Here is a 21,262-nt window from a genome sequence, read left to right on the forward strand (position 1 = left end):
CTTGATAGACAGGCAGCAAAGTATTCTGCCCAATGACATGTGCCATCTCTCCCTCACAAATAGGCAACAGTAACAAACAGAGCAGGCCTAAATCTCAAATACAAGGACGAGCAAACCAAAATCTTTCAATCTTGTGCTGAACACCTACAAAATGCAGTGCAAAACTCAATCAGAATTCATTCCTCAGAACACTTTAATGAAATATTTAAGAGTATTTTGCATCCATAAAAAAAGAATCAACTAGAGATCTTGATAAAATTTTAACTGAAATTTAAAAAATAACGCTGAACTAGTGAATGAATGATGGAGTCAGAGAATTTCCCCAGAATGCACTGAAAATTAGGAGGAGAAAAAAAAAGGGGGAAGTCTAGAAGAGATTAAGAGACATGGGGAAATAGCCTGATGTTCTAAAATCTGCCTAATAGGAGTTACAGAACAATAAAGAATGGAGGGGAGGGACTCTTCAAAGCAGTTTAAGAGAAGAAAATCTCAGAAAGTCACAGGCCCTCAAACTGAAGAGCTCACCAAGTGCTGAGCCTAGACACTCCCTGGTGAGATTTCAGAACACCAAGGATAAAAAGAAAAATCTTAACAGCATTCAGTGAAGGGCAGTGTGAGTAGAGATTACTTGCAAAGAAAAATCAGACCGTATCACGTCCATCCATTTGGCACACTGAATATAAAAGGCGAGCATTATTTTAAAGTTCTGAAGGAAAATAATTTTTTAACTAGAATCCTATAATAGCCAAACTATGTTTACAGTATGATAGCAAAATAAAGACATCTGCAGATGTGCAATGACTCAAATATTATCATCCACAGACACCATCTCAAATAATTGAAAATTCCCTTGCAGAGGAAAAAGGAACACAACAGGTGAGCAGTTGTAGCTCAGTGGTTGAGCACCTGCTTCCCATGTTTTACAAGGTCTGGGGGTTGTTCAATCCCCAGAATCTCCTTAAAGGGAAAAAAAAAAGGAATGTAATACAAAGTAGGAAGATGCAGAAACCAACAAATAGAGAAAGAAATCAAGAAATAATTAACAAGAAAGCATGGTAAGCAGAAAATATAAAATAAATGACAGGAATAGCTCAAACAGTATCGACCACTCTTGGCTTCAGAGCCTTGGCTCCGATTGTGCCTGGAGTTAGCGGTAGGCCTTAAAACAGATAGCTCCTAATCTCTTCCAAAAGGAAGATTTCATTTTTAACAGGGTATGGATACTACATTAAAACCTAAGAGTCCTCTCAAAAACAGTGGAGGTTGTGGTGGAACAAACTGGGAGTAAATTCATGGATGTAATGAATTATAGCCTAGACTGTGGGCTAGCTAGTTTGCAGGAGAGAATCAGAGAGTAAGACACCTGAAAGGAGCTCTCTTGAGATCACAACAAATATAAAACACTAACCTCAAAAACTACTGAAGAGGGAAGCGGACTTGGCCCAATGGATAGGGCATCAGTCTACCACATGGGAGGTCCGCAGTTCAAACCCCGGGCCTCCTTGACCGGTGTGGAGCTGGCCCATGCGCAGTGCTGATGCGCGCAAGGAGTGCCGTGCCACGCAGGGGTGTTCCCTCGTTGGGGAGCCCCATGCACAAGAAATGCACCCCATAAGAAGAGCCGCCCAGCGTGAAAGAAAGTGCAGCCTGCCCAGGAATGGCGCTGCACACAAGGAGAGCTGACGCAGCAAGATGACGCAAAAAAAAAGAAACAGATTCCTGTGCTGCTGACAACAGAGGCGGACAAAGAAGAACCCGCAGCAAATAGACACAGAGAACAGACAACTGGGAGGGGGGGGGAATAAACAAATCTTAAAAAAAAAAAACTACTGAAGAGCCACAATTCAGTTTGAGTAAGAATTTATGCCCCAGAGCACTGTTGTAACAACAGAGCAAATAGCTGGCAATTAAGGAGTTTAACAGTTGGCTGCAGAGAAAGCGTGGTCCCATTGTCATCTTGGGGTGAGTGTGGGCATACCCAAAGCTGCACCTCCCTGAGAATCAACGTCAGAGACCTATTACTGAGGGGGTGGTGGTGGTGGTAAAGATTTCCGTAAAATAATTCCGCCAGTCACTAAGCAAATAAAGAAGCAGATAACAATAAAAAGCCCCAGAAAGGAGGGACAAGTTCCCGGAGTTGTTGACATATTATCTATGACGTACAGTTTTCCACAAAAATTATGAGTTCAGGAAAGCATGAACGCCACCAGAAAAAAAGCAGGCAATGGAAAATGCCTATGAGAGCAACCAGATGTTACATTCAAAAGAATAAGATTTCAGAGCAGCAAAAATAAAGGAACGCTTGATTAAGAAGTAAAAGAAGGTATGATGAAAAGACATTAAATAGAAAGTACCAATAAAAAGATAATAAGAATGAAGTTCTGATACATGCAACATGCATATAGCTTGAAGGCATCATGTAGAGTGAAATTAAATTACACACAAAAAGACAAATATTGTATGATTTCACATATATTAAATAATTAGAATATGCAAATTCATAGAATTAGAATTTAGAATACAAGGGGCAGGGTAGGGAAGTAAATCCTTAATTGGCACAGAGTTTCTGTTTGGGGTGATAGAAAAGTTTTGGTAATGGATGGTGGTGATGGCAGCACAATATTGTGAATATAAATTTTTTTTTTCAAGATTTATTTATTTCTCTCCCCTCCCTCCCCACCCCAGTTGTCTGCTCTCTCTGTCCATTCGCTGTATGTTCTTCTGTGACCGCTTCTATCCTTATCAGCAGCACCAGGAATCTCTGTTTCTTTTTGTTGTGTCATCTTGCTATGTCAGCTCTCTATGTGTGCAGCATCATTCCTGGGCAGGCTGCACTTTCTTTTGCGCTGGGCGGCTCTCCTTATGGGGCGCACTCCTTGCATGTGGGGTTCCCCTACGTGGGGGTCACCCCTGCGTGGCACAGCACTCCTTGCCCGCATCAGCACTGTGTATGGGCCAGCTCCACATGGGTCAAGGAGGCCTGGGGTTTGAACCATGGACTTCCCATGTGGTAGGCAGAAGCCCTACCCATTGTGCCAAGTCCGCTTCCCATGTGAATATAAATTAACACCACAAAACTGTATACTTGAAAGTACTTACAAGGGGAAATTTGGGATATATATATATGTTACTGGAAGAAAAATTAATCTATGAAGTATGTTCTCTGACCACAATGGAATGCAACTCAAAATTAGTAACAGGAGGAAATTTGGGAAATTCACAAATACATGGAAATTTAAAAATACACTCCTAAATGATCAGTGAGTCAGAGAAAACTTCAAAAGGAGAATTAGAAAATACTGTGACATGAATGGAAATGAAAACACAACATACTAAAATACATGAGATACAGCTAAGAAGTACTTGAGAAAAAAATTTATTATCTTTGAACTATTAAAAAAATGTTGGGGGAAGCAGACGTGACTCAAGTGACTGAGCTTCCGCCTACTACATGGGAGGCCCCTGGTTTGGTTCCCAGTGCCTCCTAAAGAAGACAGTGTGCGCACTGGTGCGATGGGCAGGCGCAGCGAGCTGATGCAACAAGATGACGCAAGAAGAGACTCAAGAAGAAAAACATAATGAGAGATACAACAAAGCAGGGAGGGGAGGTGGCTCAAGCAATTGGGTACCTCCCTCCCACATCGGAGATCCCAGGTTCAGTTCCTGGTGCCTCCTAAAGAAACAAGGAAGACAGACAAACACAGCAAGTGTAAACAAGGGGGTGGGAGAAATAGATAAAATAAATCTTAAAAAAAAAAAAAATTTCAGGAACTGATGTGGTTCAAGTGGCTGAGTGCCTGCTTCCCACATGGGAGGTTCCAAGTTTGGTTCCCAATGCCTCCTAAGGAAAATGGAAACAAACAACAAGCAAAACAAACGTAAAAACCAACTCAGGGGAGCCAATATGGCTCAGTGGTTGAATGCTGGCTTCTCATATACAAGGTCCCGGGTTCATTTTTCAGTCCCCAGTACCTCAAAAAAAAAAAAAGGTCAAATCAATAACATAATTTTTCATTTAAACTAGAAAAAGAGGAAACTGAACGCAAAGATTAGAGCAGAAATAAATGAAACAGAGAACAGAAAAATAGAGAAGATCAATGAAACCAAAAGTTGGCTCTCTGAAAAGATTAACCTATAGCTAGACTGATCAAAAATGGATTGCTTAAGGCTGAGAAGGGACATAGATATTATGGGGCAGAAGAAAGGGAATTATTTTGCTTGCAGTTGAAGATACACCTTGTTTTGGGACTAGGACTCTTCCATCATCGTTTAGCTAGTTGTCCAGGGCAAGCCTGAAGAACTGGAGAGGAGGGTTGGCTGTAACTCTGATGGGTCTCAGGGCTGAACTGGCCAACGAACAATCTTTAGATTTAAGTCTCTGAGAAATATACTTAACAGGTACACTGAAAATTACACATTCAAATAAAAGACGTAGAAGAATCATGAGTAGGGGGATTATAAATGAATATAACTATGTAACACCGGGGAAATACATTATTATATATTCCCAGTAGAGCCCACCAGGGAGTGTTGATTTCATGAGGCTCTGTGCCTTGCCTCTGGTGTCAGGCTGTGCCTAGCACCCTTGGGAGCAATCTTGTTTGAGGCTTTGTTCACTGTGGCAGTTTGCGAATTCTGCCTGAGACCTGTATAAGCATAACCTCTGGAATGACCTCCGGACTCACTTTGAAATCTCTTAGCCAAAAAAACTCTTTCTCATTTAATGTTTCCCTCTTTTGGTCAAGGTCTTTTTCCAAACTCATCACTAATTAGTGGTTGGTAAAATCCTTCGGTATCTGGGAGGCTGAACTCAAGGAGTCATGTCCCATGTTGGGGAGAAGGTAGCCTCATTCTTTCTACTCTCAATTCCAGTCAGTCACCAAATCTCTGCTATCTAATTTACAAATATCTCTAAAATCTAATCTCTCTTCTCCAGCTCTAATGTCTACACACTTTAGTTCAGATTCCTCATATTCCCACCTAGAGTTGAAATACTTTAACTCACTGTCTTCCTATTGTGGTCTATCCTCCTGTTCCTCCATTACTCCATGCAATCTACTTATCAACCAGACAAACTTCTCAATTTCCCTGAGGGACACCTTGCCCCATTAGGATTCATGCATGCTAGTGACACTTTCTAATAAGCCTTTCAGGATTTTTTATCTGACAAACTTTCTCATATTTTCTTAGTTTCACTAATAGTAATCTGCTCATTTCTCAACAACATGCCACATACTCTAATAAATTACTACACTGTATAGTAATTAGCTAAAACTCTGTCTTTTCAACTATTCTAGGATAGCTATAAGGCAGGAATCATATCCAATTCTCTTCTTTCTTAAACTACAGTATCTTGAACACTACCCGGAAAACCATCAGTAAACATTTATTGGGTGAGTGATCATAAGACCTAAGATTTCAGAATTAATGGTAGTATAACAGTTTTTAAGTTAGCAAAGGACTAAAAACAGTTATCTGCCTGTACATTACGTGTGCTTTTCTGCTTGTGCATATTTCACAACAAAAAATATTTTTAAAAAGAACTTGCCCATGTGCCAAAGTAAGTAAATTTGCCTAAAGGCACATAGATTTAAATAGAGAGCAGTTGTAGCTCAGTGGTTAAGCACCTGCTTTCCAAGTATGAGGTCCCAGGTTCAATTCCTAACACCTAAATAAACAGATTCACAAAGCAATTTTACATGTCTAAGAGGACCCATGATTAATACTATATTTTTCTTCCCAGGAAAAAACAAAACTCCTACCTTGCTCCACCTTTATAATTAGTTGTTCTCTCACTATTTCTGTATTGCTCTCATCCTACTAGTAAAGAAAATAAGAAACATAGAATCTTCTTGCCATCCTTTCCACTACCAAGACAATTCTATCATTTAGTGTCTTTTCTCACTTCTTGATTTTACACTTGTTTCTGTTTCACACCTAGACAGTAGACTGAGGTAAGAATTTTTAGCAAAACTTCATGATTACTTTAAATCCCTCACTGCTTGTAACTGCTATTAGATATATTCAGGATTATGAATTTACTAGGACTTCATTTAATAGCATACAAGAAGAGTTCAGAATTTCTTAGCAACCACTGAAAGAATCTACATTTTCTGGTATTTTCACAATTAATATATTTTGCAATTTCTATATAAAACTCATTTCATGTGAACTATAACCAGACTATGTCCAGAGAAATAGGAAATTATCTGGTTATAATGAAAAACCACAACTGAAACAATTTATTGACTTGGATATACTAAAATGTTCAGATAAATTAAAATTTTAACCTTTTTAAAAAAAATCATCAAGCAAAACAAGCTTCCAACTAAAATAAAATTAATTTTTCATTAGGTACAATAGAACTCTGAAGATTACTTTTCTTCTTAAGAAAATGTTTTTAAAAGATTTGAATTAAACTGGAGCAAGATTAAGAAACAGTGAATATGTGTTATGTAGTCCAATAACTTGCTAATGTTTCTGACTTTGAAACAAGATTCTATTATGCCTGCAGAGCAGGTGTAGCTCAGTGGTTGAGCACCCATTTCACATGTATGAGGTCCTGAGTTCAATCCCCAGTACTCCTTTGGAAAAAAAAGATTCTACTATACCTTCAATGATATGGTATTTTATATATATATATATATATATATATTTTTTTTTTAAAGATTTATTTATTTTGTATTTATTTCTCTCTTTTCCCCCTCCCCCAGTTGTCTGTTCTCTGTGTCCATTCGCTGCGTGTTCTTTTGTGTCCGCCTCTATTCTTGTCAGCATCACCGGGAATCTGTGTTTCTTTTTGTTGCGTCATCTTGCTGTGTTAGCTCTCCATGTGTGCGGCACCATTCCTGGGCAGGCTGCACTTTCTTTCGCGCTGGGCGGCCCTCCTTATGGGGTGCATTCCTTGAGCGTGGGGCTCCTCTACGCAGGGACACCCCTGCGTGGCAGGGCACTCCTTGCGCACATCAGCACTGTGCGTGGGCCAGCTCCACATGGGTCAAGGAGGCCCGGGGTTTGAACCGCAGACCTCCCATGTGGTAGACGGACACCCTAACCACTGAGCCAAGTCCGCTTCCCGGTATTTTGTATTTTAATGACTTGAGAGCTGAATATCCTACTGGTAATCTTTAAAATTCACCACAAAATTTTCTTAAAATTTGTTTTTCAATTATAAAACAGTAGAAAATTTGGAAAATACAGAAAAGTATAAAAAATAAAATAACCACTTATAAGTCTACCACCCCAAAACAATTATTAATATTCTGAAATGCTTTCTTTTTTCTTCTGATTTTATCTATAGTAGTTTTGTAAATACTTTTTCACTACATGCTATTTCATAATTTTAATACCTATTATATTCATTGCATCACACCCTATTTAGTATGCTGTCACTGTTGAAAGTTGGACTGCGTCTAAGTTTTTACTATCAAATATCTTGAGATAAATACTTTTGAATATCTGTAAATCTCTGATCCAAATTTCTGACAATTTTCTCAAAATAGAGTTTTAGAAGGGAAATTAGCGGCAAGATTTCTGTCTCCTGTCTTATAACAATGGATTAAAAATAAAAGGACTGACAGAAATCACAAAATTGCTTTCCAGAAACATGCATCGATTTACACCAGCAAAAATTTAGGCAAACCCATTTCAAGCTCTGACATTATCATTTTTTAAAAAACATTTGCTAATATGATAGTAATATAATAAAAATGGCCACTCACTGTTGTCCTTCTTTATATTTAATGCAGTGAGACTGAAATTTTTAAATATGTATTAGATATTTCTGTATCTTACATATTCGTCAATATATGTGTTTGCCCATTTTTATAACTGTTTTAAATCTTATAAAAATTAATGTTTAACCTGTAAAAGTTACCATGGTTTTTCTATTACTCAAAGTGTAATTATTATCATCGTCCACCTTTTATCTGATATATTTGCTATGCTTAATACTAAATTTATAAATTTCACCTATCTCATTTAACTTCATACTCCCTTTTAAAGAAGTCAAGGATTTTCATATCTTTTATCCAAAACCAATAATTTTCAGGTTGGATGCATCATGTCTCTCAATGGTGTAATGATTATGATGCAAAACTGGATCTCATAAGTGTTATTGTCTAGCTCCTGCTTCCCACATGGGAGGTCCCAGGTTTGGTTCCTGGTGCCTCCTAAAAACAAAAAAAAACAACAAGCAAACAAATGATAAAAACCACCTTAGGGGAGCCAATGTGGCCCAGTGGATGAGCACAGGCTTCCCACATACAAAGGTCCAGGTTCAATCCCTGGCCCTGATACCTTAAAAAGAAAAACTTGTCATGCAGTGCAAAATGAGCAAGCATTTATTACACAGAAACATCTAAAAGGAAGTTCTATGTTTAATCTGTCATAGATGAAATTAACTTATTTTAATCACCTTACAATATTGTGAAATACTAGTTATCATAAGTGTTTTTGAGAATAATTGTATAGACTAGGGGTTGGCAAATTATAGCCCATGGACCAAATCCAGCCCATGGCCAGTTTTTATAAATAAAGCTTTACTGGAACATAATCATGTTCATTCATTTACATACTGTCTAATGGTTACTTCATACTATGAGGGTCAGATTTGAACAGTTTCAATTTCTTTTTAAAGCTCAGACCTGGCTCAGAGTTTGCTCAGCCTTTTTGTCAGGCCACTTGTAGGAAACATCAGTAGCAATTGTTTAACATCACACATGTCTAAGGACATGACATAAGGATCAGACAAGAGTCTGATCAAATAAATAAATAAAATGGATAAGTGGGAGAATGAGATATCCATAGAAAAGCTCCGTCATATTCCCAGAACTCCAGAATGAGAAGGGCTATGCAAATCCACAGAAAAGACCCGAGAAGGTCCTAATCTCTTACCTCTGGTTGACCCTGAGCAAGCAGGGACGTGAAGGCTAGGGTAGAACTGTAAAATGCTGGAGCATTAAAGGTGTGCCCCAGCAAACACATAGAGCACCTCAGCAAAGACATTTAAGGAAATACCATTCAATCAGGCATTAGCTGACCACTAGGGTAACTGAGCAGATTTCAGGAGCTGCATAAGACAAGGAAAACCGTCTTTAGATAATTAGTCAAGGAAAGTCACTAAACAAACAGCAGCAGCAACAACAATGAAAATTATTAGACATGCAAAGAAAGAGGAAGGCTGAGCCCATACACAGGGAAAAAAGGAGTCAATACAAACTGACCCTGAGAAGCCCAAATGTTGAATTTACTTGACAAAGAACTTTTAAAAATCAGCTGTTTTAAGTATGTTCTAAGAACTAAAGGAAGCATGTCTAAAAAACCAAGTTATGAGAACGATGTCTTACCAAATAACAATATCAATAGATAGAAATTATAAAAATAATCAAATAGAAATTCTTGAGTTGAAAAATCCAATAACTAAAATGAAAATTTCACTAGAAGGGCTCAACAGCAGATTCAAGCTAGCAGAATAAAGAATCAGTAAACATGAAGATAAGTCAAATGAGATTATCCAGTTTGAGTAACAGAAAGAGACAGAGTGAAGAAAAATGAACACAGCCTAAAAGAACTCTTTGACACTATCTAGCATACCAACATATATATAATGGAGTCTCAAAAGGAAAGGAGACAGATTATGTATAAGGAAATAATAAAGAAGGCTGCAAACTTCTCTCAATTAAACATACACCTAAGCATCCAAGAAGTTTAATGCATTCCTAGTAGAATAAACTCAAAATGATCCACACTTAGACACACCAGAGTCAAACTGTCAAAGTTAGAGATAAATAGACACTTCCTGAACTTTATAACTCTCATCTATAAAAACCAAAGATGTTTTTAGCTTGTTAGGCAAGAAAAAAAAAATAAAGTCATCCAGACTGGAAAAGAAAAAGTAAAACTATCTCTATTGGCAGATGAAATGGTCTTGTATATAGAAAACCCTAACAAATCCACTAAAAAACTACTTGAACCAATAAAAATTCACCCGGATTGCAAAACGCAAAAATTGGTTACATTCTATACAGCAGCAAAGAACAATCTGAAAATGAAATTAAGAAATCAATTCCATCATAACAGCAAAAAGAATAAAACACAAAAGAATAAATTCAACAAAAAAAAGTATAAAACGTATACTATGAAAACTACAAAACATTGTGGAGGAAATTAAAGATGTAAGTAATTATTTAAAATCCCACTTTCAGGAAGATGGTGGACTAGAAAATCATAGGACTCTCTTCTCTCCAGAAAAATAGCTACAGGACAGATTGAAATGGCCTGGAAAAAGATCTTCTAGGGTTTAGAACGCCAAGCGAAGGCTGGACATCCCACAAAGGAGGGGAATCATGACAGCAAAACTGTGAGTTGAAACCAGTGGCTGCTACTGCTGGCACCCTCCCCCAAATTAAAACACTTTAGAATTCTCAGGCCTCTGAGCCGGCTACAAAGGGGGCTCCAAGGATTCACCACCCCAGAAATGGGGAAAGAGTGGGACACAACCTAAGGCTGACTCAGCTTCTAACCCACAAATTGGGTCTACTTCCAGGCCAGGTGGGACACAGTATTGTTTGCCTTGGGAGCCAGGACTGGAATGGAGAGATCCGATCCTCTCTATTCTCCCTCTCTTCTAAGTGGGACTGATTGTTGAGAACGCACCTCCCCAGGAAAGGGGAGGGAGAGTGACAGAGCCTAAGGCTGAATCAGCTTTTAATGAACAAATTTGAAAAAATTTGGTCTGCTGAGTCCCATGAGCGCTTCCAGGCCAGGTAGGGCCATGCCATTGTTTGAGAGCTAGCAAGGGACTAAACATCCAGAACTAAAGAGATCCAACCCTCATAATCTCCCTCTCTACTAACTGGGACTGATTGCTGAGGACATTGAGGAGGCAGAGGGGAGTGGAATTATTTCCTACCCGGGAAAAGGGAGGGATCTGCCAGAGAAGGCTGGAGAACTGTCTCTGAGAAAGTTTGAACTACAAGGCTCTTAGCCTCCAGGCAGGAACCTCTGTCACAGTGATCCAAGAGCCTCCAGGCAGGAACCTCTATCACAGTGATCCCAACGGTGCTGAAGCAACACATTCTAAACAGGCACTGAACCGACAGGGATGCCAAAGAGCACCATCTGCTGGCAGACGAAGGAAGTGCATGTGAGAAAATTAAAACTAAATAAGAAAGGTTTTTTCCAGCCTTTAGAGCGTCCCTCACCCAAGGCCCTACAAAGTGGGTCTGCAACCTATTACTGGATCCAGTGCCCAGTTTTGAGCAAATAATAGGGACAATCCTAATAATCCCGGTTGGACCAAGAATCAAAGAGCAGCAGTAACATACAGCTTCCCACCACTAAATCCCTATGAAAGAGAAAAAAATTGAGCATTGGAGTAAATACCACCCTCATCAGACACCTACACAGAAGCAAAAAATTACAAGCCAGACTAAGAAAATGGACAACATGGCCCAAGAAAAGGAATATACTAAAACCCCAGAAGAGATGCAGGATTTGAGACAACTAACAAGGTGCACACAAATTTCTAAAATCAAATTAATGAGTTGAGAGACAATATGGCTAAAGAGATAAAGGATATCAAGAAGACATTAAGGAGGGAAGTGGACTTGGCCCAGTGGTTAGGGCGTCTGTCTACCACATGGGAGGTCTGCAGTTCAAACCCCAGGCCTCCTTGACCCGTGTGCAGCTGGCCCATGTGCAGTGCAGTGCTGATGCACGTAAGGAGTGCTGTGCCACGCAGGGGTGTTCCCTGCGTAGGGGAGCCCCACGCGCAAGGAGTGCGCCCTGTAAGGAGAGCCGCCCAGCACGAAAGAAAAGTGCAGCCTGCCCAAGAATGGCGCCGCCCACACGGAGAGCTGACACAACAAGATGACGCAACCAAAAGAAACACAGATTCCCATGTGGCTAACAACAACAGGAGCGGACAAAGAAGACGACGCAGCGAATAGACACAGAGAACAGACAACTGGTGGGGGGGGAGGGGAGAAAAACAAATAAATCATATTTTTTAAAAAAGAGGGGGGGAGAAAAATAAATAAATCTTATTAAAAAAAAAAAGAAGACATTAAGGGGAAGCAGACTTGGCCCAATGGATAGGGCGTCCACCTACCACATGGGAGGTCCGCAGTTCAAATCCCGGGCCTCCTTGGCCTGTGTGGAGCTGGCCCATGTGCGGTGATGATGCGCGCAAGGAGTGCCCTGCCATGCAGGGGTGTCCCTGCGCAAGGAGCGCACCCCGTAAGGAGAGCTGCCCAGCATGAAAGAAAGTGCAGCCTGCCCAGAAATGGTGCCATACACACGGAGAGCTGATAGAACAAGATGATGTAACAAAAAGAAACACAGATTCCCGTGCCACTGATAAGGACAGAAGCGGTCACAGAAGAACACACAGCAAATGGACACAGAGAACAGACAACAGTGGGGTTGGGGGGAGAAGGGGAGAGAAATAAATAAAAAATAAACCTTAAAAAAAAAAAAAGAAGAAGACATTAAGCAAGCACAAAGATTAGGAGACCAGAATAGAAAAGTAAAAGAACTCATGGGAATGACAGAAACAATAGGTGAGATCAAAAACATATTAGAACAAGGAGGTGAGGATGGACATAACAAGGAGGTGAGGATGGATAACTATCACATCAAGGAACCAAGACAGTCTACAACTGCAAGCAGGAAGAGTCCCATCCATCAGCCATGTGGGACTGAAGCTCCCTCTCAATTAAAAGGTGTACTGGGTATCACCAGTCCAGAGTCCTCAGGATTGGGGAATATAATATAGACTAGAGTGGACTTACTGGTATTCTACTATAGAATTATTGTGACTCTAATAATGTAAGAAATTGTATCATTGATGTGGCCACTGAGTTGCTAAAGGCAGGGAGAGGGAAAAAGAGGTGTAATATGGGGATACTTTCAGGACTTGGAGTTGTCCTGAATGATACTGTAGGGACAGATGCAGGACATTATATAACCTGCTATAACCCACTGAATGGATTGGGAGAGAGTGTAAACTACAATGTAAACCATAATCCATGCTTTGTAGCAGTGCCAAAATGTATTCATCAAATGCAATGAATGTGCAACACTAATGAAAGAAGTTGTTGATGTGGGAAAAGTGGAAAGTGTAGGGAGTGAGGCATATGGGAATCTCCTATTTTTTTAATGTAACATTATGTGTGATCTATGTAGCTATAAAACACTCACACACATTAGAGGCATGTGACAGCAGACTCAAAATGATAGAAGAAAGACTAGATGGTACTGAAGACATGTGAACTTCAAAAGAGGAAAAAAACCAGAAAAGAATGGAAAAAATTGAGTAGGGGCTCAAGGGGTTGAATGACAACACAAAACACAACAATATACACGTCATGGGAGTTCCAGAAGAAGAGGAGAAGGGAAAAGGGGCAGAAAGAGTATTTGAGGAAATAATAGCTGAAAATTTCCCAACTCTCACATAAGAAATGAACTTACATGTCCAAGAAATGCACTCATAATAAATCCGAATAGAGCTACTCCAAGACACATACTACTCAGAATGTCAAAAGTTAAAAGTAAAGAAGAAATACTAAAAGAAGCCTTAGAGCCTAAAAGAAAAAGACAGGAAAGAGAAGTTTGGAGGGGAGTATAAAGAAAGAACAGCAAAAAGAATAACCAAAAGAGTAAAAAGACAGGCAAAACTATGGTATGACATATGAAAACCAAAGAATAAAATGGTGTACTGTAAATAATGCATTTACAGTAATATCATTGAATGTGAACGGACTTAACTCCCCAATCAAAACACAGAGGCTGACAAAATGGATAAAAAAACATGAGCCATGCATAGGCTGCAGACAAGAAACTCACCTTAGACCCAGGGATAGAAACTGGCTGAAAGTGAAAGGTTAGAAAAAGATACTCCATGCAATAGTAACCAAAAAAAAGCAGGGATAGCTATACTATATCAGACAAAACAGATTTTAAATGCAAAAAACTATACGAGATACAGAAGGCCATTATTTATTAATAAAAGGGACAATCTACCAGGAAAAAATACCAGTCATAAATATCTATACATCTAATCAGAGTGCCCCAAAATACATGTGGCAAAACTGAAGGAAGAAATAGACATCCCTACAATAATCGCTGAAGACTTCAACACACTATTCACATAATTAGATAGAACCAGACAGAACTTGAACAATATGATAAATGAGTTAGACCTAAAAGACAGAAATCTGCATCCAAACTCATCAGGTTATACATTTTTCTCAAGTGCCCATGGATCTTTCTCCAGAATAGACCACGTTAGGACATAATGCAGCTCTTAATAAATATAAAAAGACTGAATTTTTACAAAAAAAACCTTCTCTGATTATAATGAAATGAAACTGGAAATCAATAACAGATGGGAAAGAAGTAAATTCGCAAATTGTGGAGGTTAAACAACACATTCCTAAATAACAGCGGGTCAAAGAAAAAATTGCAAGTGAAATCAATAAATATATTGAGGCAAATGAAAACAAGAACACAACTTATCAAAACTTATGGGATACAATGAAGGCAGTCTTGAGAGAAACTTATAGCCCTACACACCTATATTAAAAAAAAAAGAAACTCAAAGATTTAACTGAACAACTAGAGAAACTAGAAAAAAACAAGCAAGCAAAAAAACCCTGCAACCAACCCCAAAGCAAGCTAAAGGAAAGAAATAATATGGATTAGAGCAGAAATAAATGGAATTGAGAAAAATAAAAATTAAAAAAAAAAGAGAAAATCAACAAAACCAAAAGCTGGTTCTTTGAGAAGTTCAATAAAATTAGAAATCCCTAGCTAGACTAACAAACAAAAAAGAGATGATGCAAACAAATACAGCCAGAAATGAAAGAGGGCAGTTAGTACTGACCCCACATAAATGAAGAGATATATTATGAGAAACTGTATGCCAACAAACTAGAAAATCTAGATGAAATGGACAAAATTCCAAGAAATGCACAAACAACCTACACTGACTCTACAAGAAATACAAGAACTTAACAAACCAATCACATTTTAAGAGATTGAATCTGCCATCAAAAACCTCCCAGCAAAGAAAATTCCAGGACCTGATGGTTTCACAGGTAAATTCTACCAAGCATTGTGAAAAGAATGAACAACAATCCAGTTTAAAGTCTTCCAAAAGAAAAAGGAGGAAAAATTGCCCAACTTTTTTATGAAGTCAACATCACCCTAATACCAAAGCCCAAAAAAAAATCACAAGAAAAGTAAAGACCAATCTCTCTAATGATCATAGATGCAAAAATTCTCAACAAAATACTTGCGAACTGAATCCAACAGCATATCAAAAGACTTATACCTCATGACCAAGTGAGATTTATTCCTGGTATGCAAGGCTGGTTCAATATAAGTAAATTAATCAACATAATACACCATATTAACAAATTGAAGGAAAAAAACCCACATGATCATCTCAATTGACGCAGAAAAGGCATTCGACAAAATCCAGCATCCTTTCTTGATAAACCACTTCCAGAGACAGAAATAGAAGGAAAATTCCTCAATAGGATACAAGGCATATATGAAAAATCTACAGCCAACATCGTACTCAGTGAGGAAAGAGTGAAAGCTTTCCCTCTAAGATCAGAAACGACCAAGATGCCCAATGTCACCATTGTTTATCAACATTGTACTAGAAGTTCTAGCTAGAGCAATGAGACAAGGGAAAAAAAATAAAGGCATCCAAATAGGAAAAAAAGGAAGTAAAACTCTCACTATTTGCAAAGGACATGATTCCGTATTGAGAAAATTCTGAAATGTCTACAACAAAGCTACCTGAGTTAATAAATGAGTTCAGCAAAGTGGCAGTTTCATGTTTCACAAAAACATGAAAAAACATCAATGTTTTTGAACACTATTATTGAACAACCCGAGGAGAAAATCAGGGGGAAAATTCCATTTATAACAGCAACAAAAGACTCAAAATACCTAGGAATCAATTTAACCAAAGAAGTACAATACCTATATGCAGAAAACAATTAAGACCTAAACAAACGGAAAGATGTTCCATTTTCATGGATTGGAAGACTATATGTCATGAAGATGGCAATCCTACCCAAAATGATTTATAGATTCAATGCAGTACCAATCAAATTCCAACAGCCTACTTTACAGAAATAGAAAAGGCAATTACCAAATTCATTTGGAAGGAATAGCGCACCCTAGCCAAAAGCAATCTAAAAAAGAGGAGTGACGTGGGAGGAATTTCACTGCCTGACTTTGAAACATATTACAAAGCTACAGTGGTCAAAACAGCATGGTACTGAGATAGACACTTCAATCAGTGGAACAGAACTAAGAATCCAGAAGTGAACCAACTGGTTTTTTACAAACCTACTAAATCCATAACAGGACAAAACAGTCTCTTCAAAACAGTGCTGGGAGAACTGGATATTTATAACTAAAAGAAGGAAAGAGGACCCCTAGCTCAATCCCTATACAAGAATCAAATAAAAACGGATCAAAAACCTAAATATAAAAGCCAGGACCATAAAACTACTAGAAGAAAATGTAGAGAAATATCTTAAAGACCGTGTGGTAGATGGTGGTTTCTTGGACTTCATACCCAAAGCATGTGCAACAAAGGAAAAAAGAGATAAAAGGGACCTTCTAAAAATCAAACACTTTTTCACCTCACAGGACTTTGTCAAAAGTGTGAAAATGCAGCCGATTCAGTGGGAGAAAATACTTGAAAATCACATGTCAGATAAGGGTTTAATATCCAGAATACAGAAATGTTACAACTCAACAGTAAAAAGACAAACAACTGAATTAAAAAATGGGCAAGACTTGAATAGACATTTGTCCAAAGAAGAATGAACAAATATTCAACACATGAAACAATATTCAACATCACTAATGATTAGGGAAATGCAAATCAAAACTACAATGAGATACCATTTCACACCTATCAGAATGGCCACTATTAAAAAGACAGAGAAATACAAGTGTTAGAGAGATAAGAACACTTATTCACTGTTAGCAAGAATGAAGAATGGTACAGCCACTGTGGATGACTGGCAATTCCTAAAGAAGTTGAATATAGATTTGTCATGTAACCCTGCAATACCACTACTGGGTATATACCCAAAAGAACTGAGAACAGTGACATAAACAGACATCTGCACACCTATGTCCATAGTGGCAATATTCACACTTGCCAAAAGCTGGAAACAACAGACTGTGATTTAGTCACACAATGGAATATTAAGCAGCTGTAAGAAGAAATGAAGTCGTAAAGCATATAACAATATGGATGAACCTAGACAACATTATGTTGAGTAAAGCGAGCCAAACACAAAGGGACAAATATTGTATGATGGTGTTGCTATGAACTAAATAGTGTGTAACATATTGTATGATTCCATTTATATAAAATGTAAATATAAATCAATTTATAAAGATGAAATCTGATTAGTCGTTATTAGGGCTAGGGAAGGCATGCTAAGAGGGGCAGAGTTTTTCTTTTTGGAGTAATGAAATAATCACAAAATTTTTTGTGATGATGAATGCATAACATTGTGATTATACTAAAAGGCACTGAGTATACACTTTAGATAGATCATATGGTATCTCAATAAAACTGCTTAATAAATAAATAATTGTGCAAGCATAGCCAGAAATAGCAGCAGGGAAAACTCTATAGAGCTTGAGGTGAAGCATTTTCTTGTCTGTTTCATTGATTATTATTATTAGTGAAATAATGAAAATGCTCTAATAATGATTGAACTGATAAATGCACAACTATGTGATTATATCAAATACCACTGACTGTACACTTTGGATGAATTGTATGCTTATTATGTATGAATAAAATTGATTTTTTTTTTTTTAAAGTGAAGCCCTCCTTCTTAAAAAAAAAAATATCCTTTACAGAAGCCAGCCTACTCATCCCTCCTTTCAGTCACCATCTGTGGCAGCTGTTCTGTTCATCTCCATACTCATTATGCATTATTTTTCTCTCCATCTCTTCCCACTTCCATTCTTTCATAGGGCTAATTTCCTTCTTGCTGTAAACTCCTGACCTTGAAATATCTGGGGTGAATTACAGGCCCCTTTTCTTTACCCAGAATCCTCAGCTAGGCTTCTTAACCAATTTCTTCCTACTTCCCTGGCCTATAATTGCGTCCCCTTCTCACCAGTCCCGTTAGTATCCATGCTGATACCCCTTCTCACAAAAATAAAGAACTTGTCTGTAAATGATACAACAGAAGAAAATATAGGTGACCTTGGGTTAAATAATAACTTTTTAGATGCAACACCAAAAAAGTACAATCCATGAAAAAAAATTGATAGGTTGGACTTCATTAAAATTTAAAACTTCTATAAAAGACACCGTTAAGATAATTATTTGCAAAAACACTTATCTCTTAAAATTCAACATGAACAAAACAAACAACCCAATTTAAAAAGAGGGCAAAAGATTTTAACAGACACTTAACCAAAGATGATATATATTAAATAAGCACATGAAGATATACCCAACATCAACGCCATTAGGGAATTGCAAATTAAAACAATGACATGCTACTATGCAACTATTAGAATGGCTTAAAAAAAAGTATCCATAAAATTGATAAAATTTAAATGTAAAATTTAACAATTTCTTAAACTGTTAAAAACAATAACAACAACAACACAACATCCTGGGGAGCAGATGTAGCTGAGTGGTTGAGGGCCTCCTTCCCATATGTGGCCCTGGGTTCAATCCCTGGTACCTCCTTTAAAAATAAAACAAAACAAAACTCATGTTCATGGATCAGAAGACTTAAAGCTGTTAAGAAGGCAATATTCCCCAAAATGATCTACAGATTCAACACAATCCTTATCAGTATCCCAGATAGCTTCTTCGTGTAAACTGACAAGTTAATCCTAAAATTCATATGCAAATGCAAGGGACCCACAAGAGCCAAAACAATCTTGAAAACTAAGAACAACGATGGAAGACCCAAACATCCTGATTTCAAAACTTACTATAATGTAATGGTAATCAAGATAGTGTGGGGAAAACGGACTTTGGCCCAGTGGTTAGGGCGTCCGTCTACCATATGGGAGGTCCGCGGTTCAAACCCCGGGCCTCCTTGACCCGTGTGGAGCTGGCCCATGCACAGTGCTGATGCGCGCAAGGAGTGCCGTGCCACGCAGGGTGTCCCCCGCGTGGGGGAGCCCCACGCGCAAGAAGTGCGCCCGTGAGGAAAGCCGCCCAGCGTGAAAAGAAAGAGCAGCCTGCCCAGGAATGGCGCCGCCCACACTTCCCGTGCGGCTGATGACAACAGAAGCGGACAAAGAAACAAGACGCAGCAAATAGACACCAAGAACAGACAACCAGGGGAGGGGGGGGGAATTAAATAAATAAATAAATCTTTAAAAAAAAAAAAGATAGTGTGGTACTGAAACAAGGAAGGAAATACAGATCAATGGAACAGAACTGAATAACCAGAAAAAAACAATACATTTATGGTCAACTCCTTTTTGACAGGGTTGCCAAGACTTCCCAATGGGGAAAGATAACCTTTTCAACAAATGGTGCAGGGACAACTGTATATAGCTACATGCAAAAGAATGAAGCTTGACACTTAACTCAATACCATATGCAAAATCTAACTCAAAATGCAAATTTAAGACTAAATCTATAAAACTCTTAGAAGAAAGCATAGGAGTCAACCATCATGACTTTGGATTTTGCAATGGATTCTTAAATACAACACTAAAACAAAGCAACAAAATAAAATTAAAACTGCAATTTACCATAATTAAAAACTTTTGTGCTTCAAGGGATACCACTTCAAGGATGATCCACAGAAAGGGAGAAAATATTTGCAAACCACATTATCTGAAAAAAGACTTGTATTTAGATTATATATAACAAACACCTCTTACAACTCAATAACAACAATAAAATAACCCAATTTTAAAATGGGCAAAGGACTTGACATTTCTCCGAAGATATGCAAATGGCCAATAAACACCTGAAAAGATGCCTTACATTATTAGTCATCAGAGAAATGCAAATTAAAACCACACTGAGATACCACTTCACACCTTCTAGAATGGCCAGAATCAAGGATGACTATAATTAAGTGTTATGGTCATATATTAACAAGTATTAGGATTTGGAACCCTCATATACACTACTAGTGGGAATGTAAAATGTTAAAGCTACTGCGGAAAACAGTCTGGCAGTTACTGAAAAGGTTAAACAGAGTGATCAGCAATTCCACTCCTAGGTACATACTCAAGAGAAATAAAAATATGTTCACACAAAAACTTGTAAGCAAATGTTTACAGCAGCATTATTCACAATAGCCAAAAGGTGGAAAGAACCCAAATGTCTATCAACTGATGAATGGAATTTTTAAAATGTGGTATATCCACACAATAGATTATTCAGCCACAAAAAATGAAGTATTAATAAATGATACAACATGGTGAACCATGAAAACATTATGCTAAGTAAAAGAAGCGAGTCACAAAAGACTACAAAATGTATGATTCCATTTAAAGGAAACTGTAACCGAGAGCTGGAATTAACAAATTATGATTACTAAATTATTAGATAGGTATTTATTTTACTTTCTAGTATATTGCAGAATAATCAAAATAAATACCTGGAACTACTGAAACTCCTTGAACCAAAACCTTGATATCTGATGACCATGAAACTATATAACCTTTATCTTCTGATTGTAACCCACTCACTACAATGTTCATACTTGCTATTATGACATTTTAGTCTAGTTCCAGTCCTCGTTTATACTTGTCATTGTAATGGTAACAACTCCACCTGTCAGTGCTTGAATCCATTAAAAACCCTAAACTCCTTAGACTCTGGGAGACAGATTTTTAGGTTAACAGGCCATCTGCTCTCCTGCCTCACTTAGCAATAAACTCTTTTTCTTTGAAACCCCAGTGTCTCAGGAATTGGTGAATTGAGTGCACCGTGTAGAGAACTCTCCACTTTTGTTCAGTAAAAAATGTCCAGAATAGGCAAATCAGAGAGACAGAAAGTTGATTAGTGGCGGCCAGGGTTTGGGGATGGCGAAAATGGGGAATGACTATAATGACTACAGGGTTTTTTCCTTTGGATGATTAAAAAATGTTCTAAAATTAGACAGTGGTAATGGTGGCACAACTCGGAATATACTAAAAACCACTGAATTGTACATTTTAAAAGGTGAAGTACATAACATGCAAATTATGTCAATAAAGCTATTATTGTTTTAAA

At 38.0% G+C, this 21,262-nt stretch overlaps 1 protein-coding gene across 3 annotated transcripts in view; it reads right to left on the bottom strand.

The window, feature by feature from the left end:
• Positions 1–21,262, bottom strand: part of NSRP1 (nuclear speckle splicing regulatory protein 1) — a 66,322-nt gene that overhangs the window by 40,759 nt on the left and 4,301 nt on the right. For 2 of the 3 annotated variants that reach the window (XM_071210452.1, XM_058283109.2), the window contains one exon: positions 19,786–19,870. The exons of the other annotated variant lie outside the window; for it this stretch is intronic. In XM_071210452.1, coding sequence (XP_071066553.1) covers positions 19,786–19,788 — 3 coding nt within the window. In that variant the 5' untranslated portion in view covers positions 19,789–19,870. The remainder of the gene's footprint in view (positions 1–19,785; positions 19,871–21,262) is intronic. 3 annotated transcript variants of the gene reach the window in all.

This window comes from Dasypus novemcinctus, chromosome 21 (genome assembly GCF_030445035.2).
Source record: "Dasypus novemcinctus isolate mDasNov1 chromosome 21, mDasNov1.1.hap2, whole genome shotgun sequence".
NCBI lineage: Eukaryota > Metazoa > Chordata > Mammalia > Cingulata > Dasypodidae > Dasypus > Dasypus novemcinctus.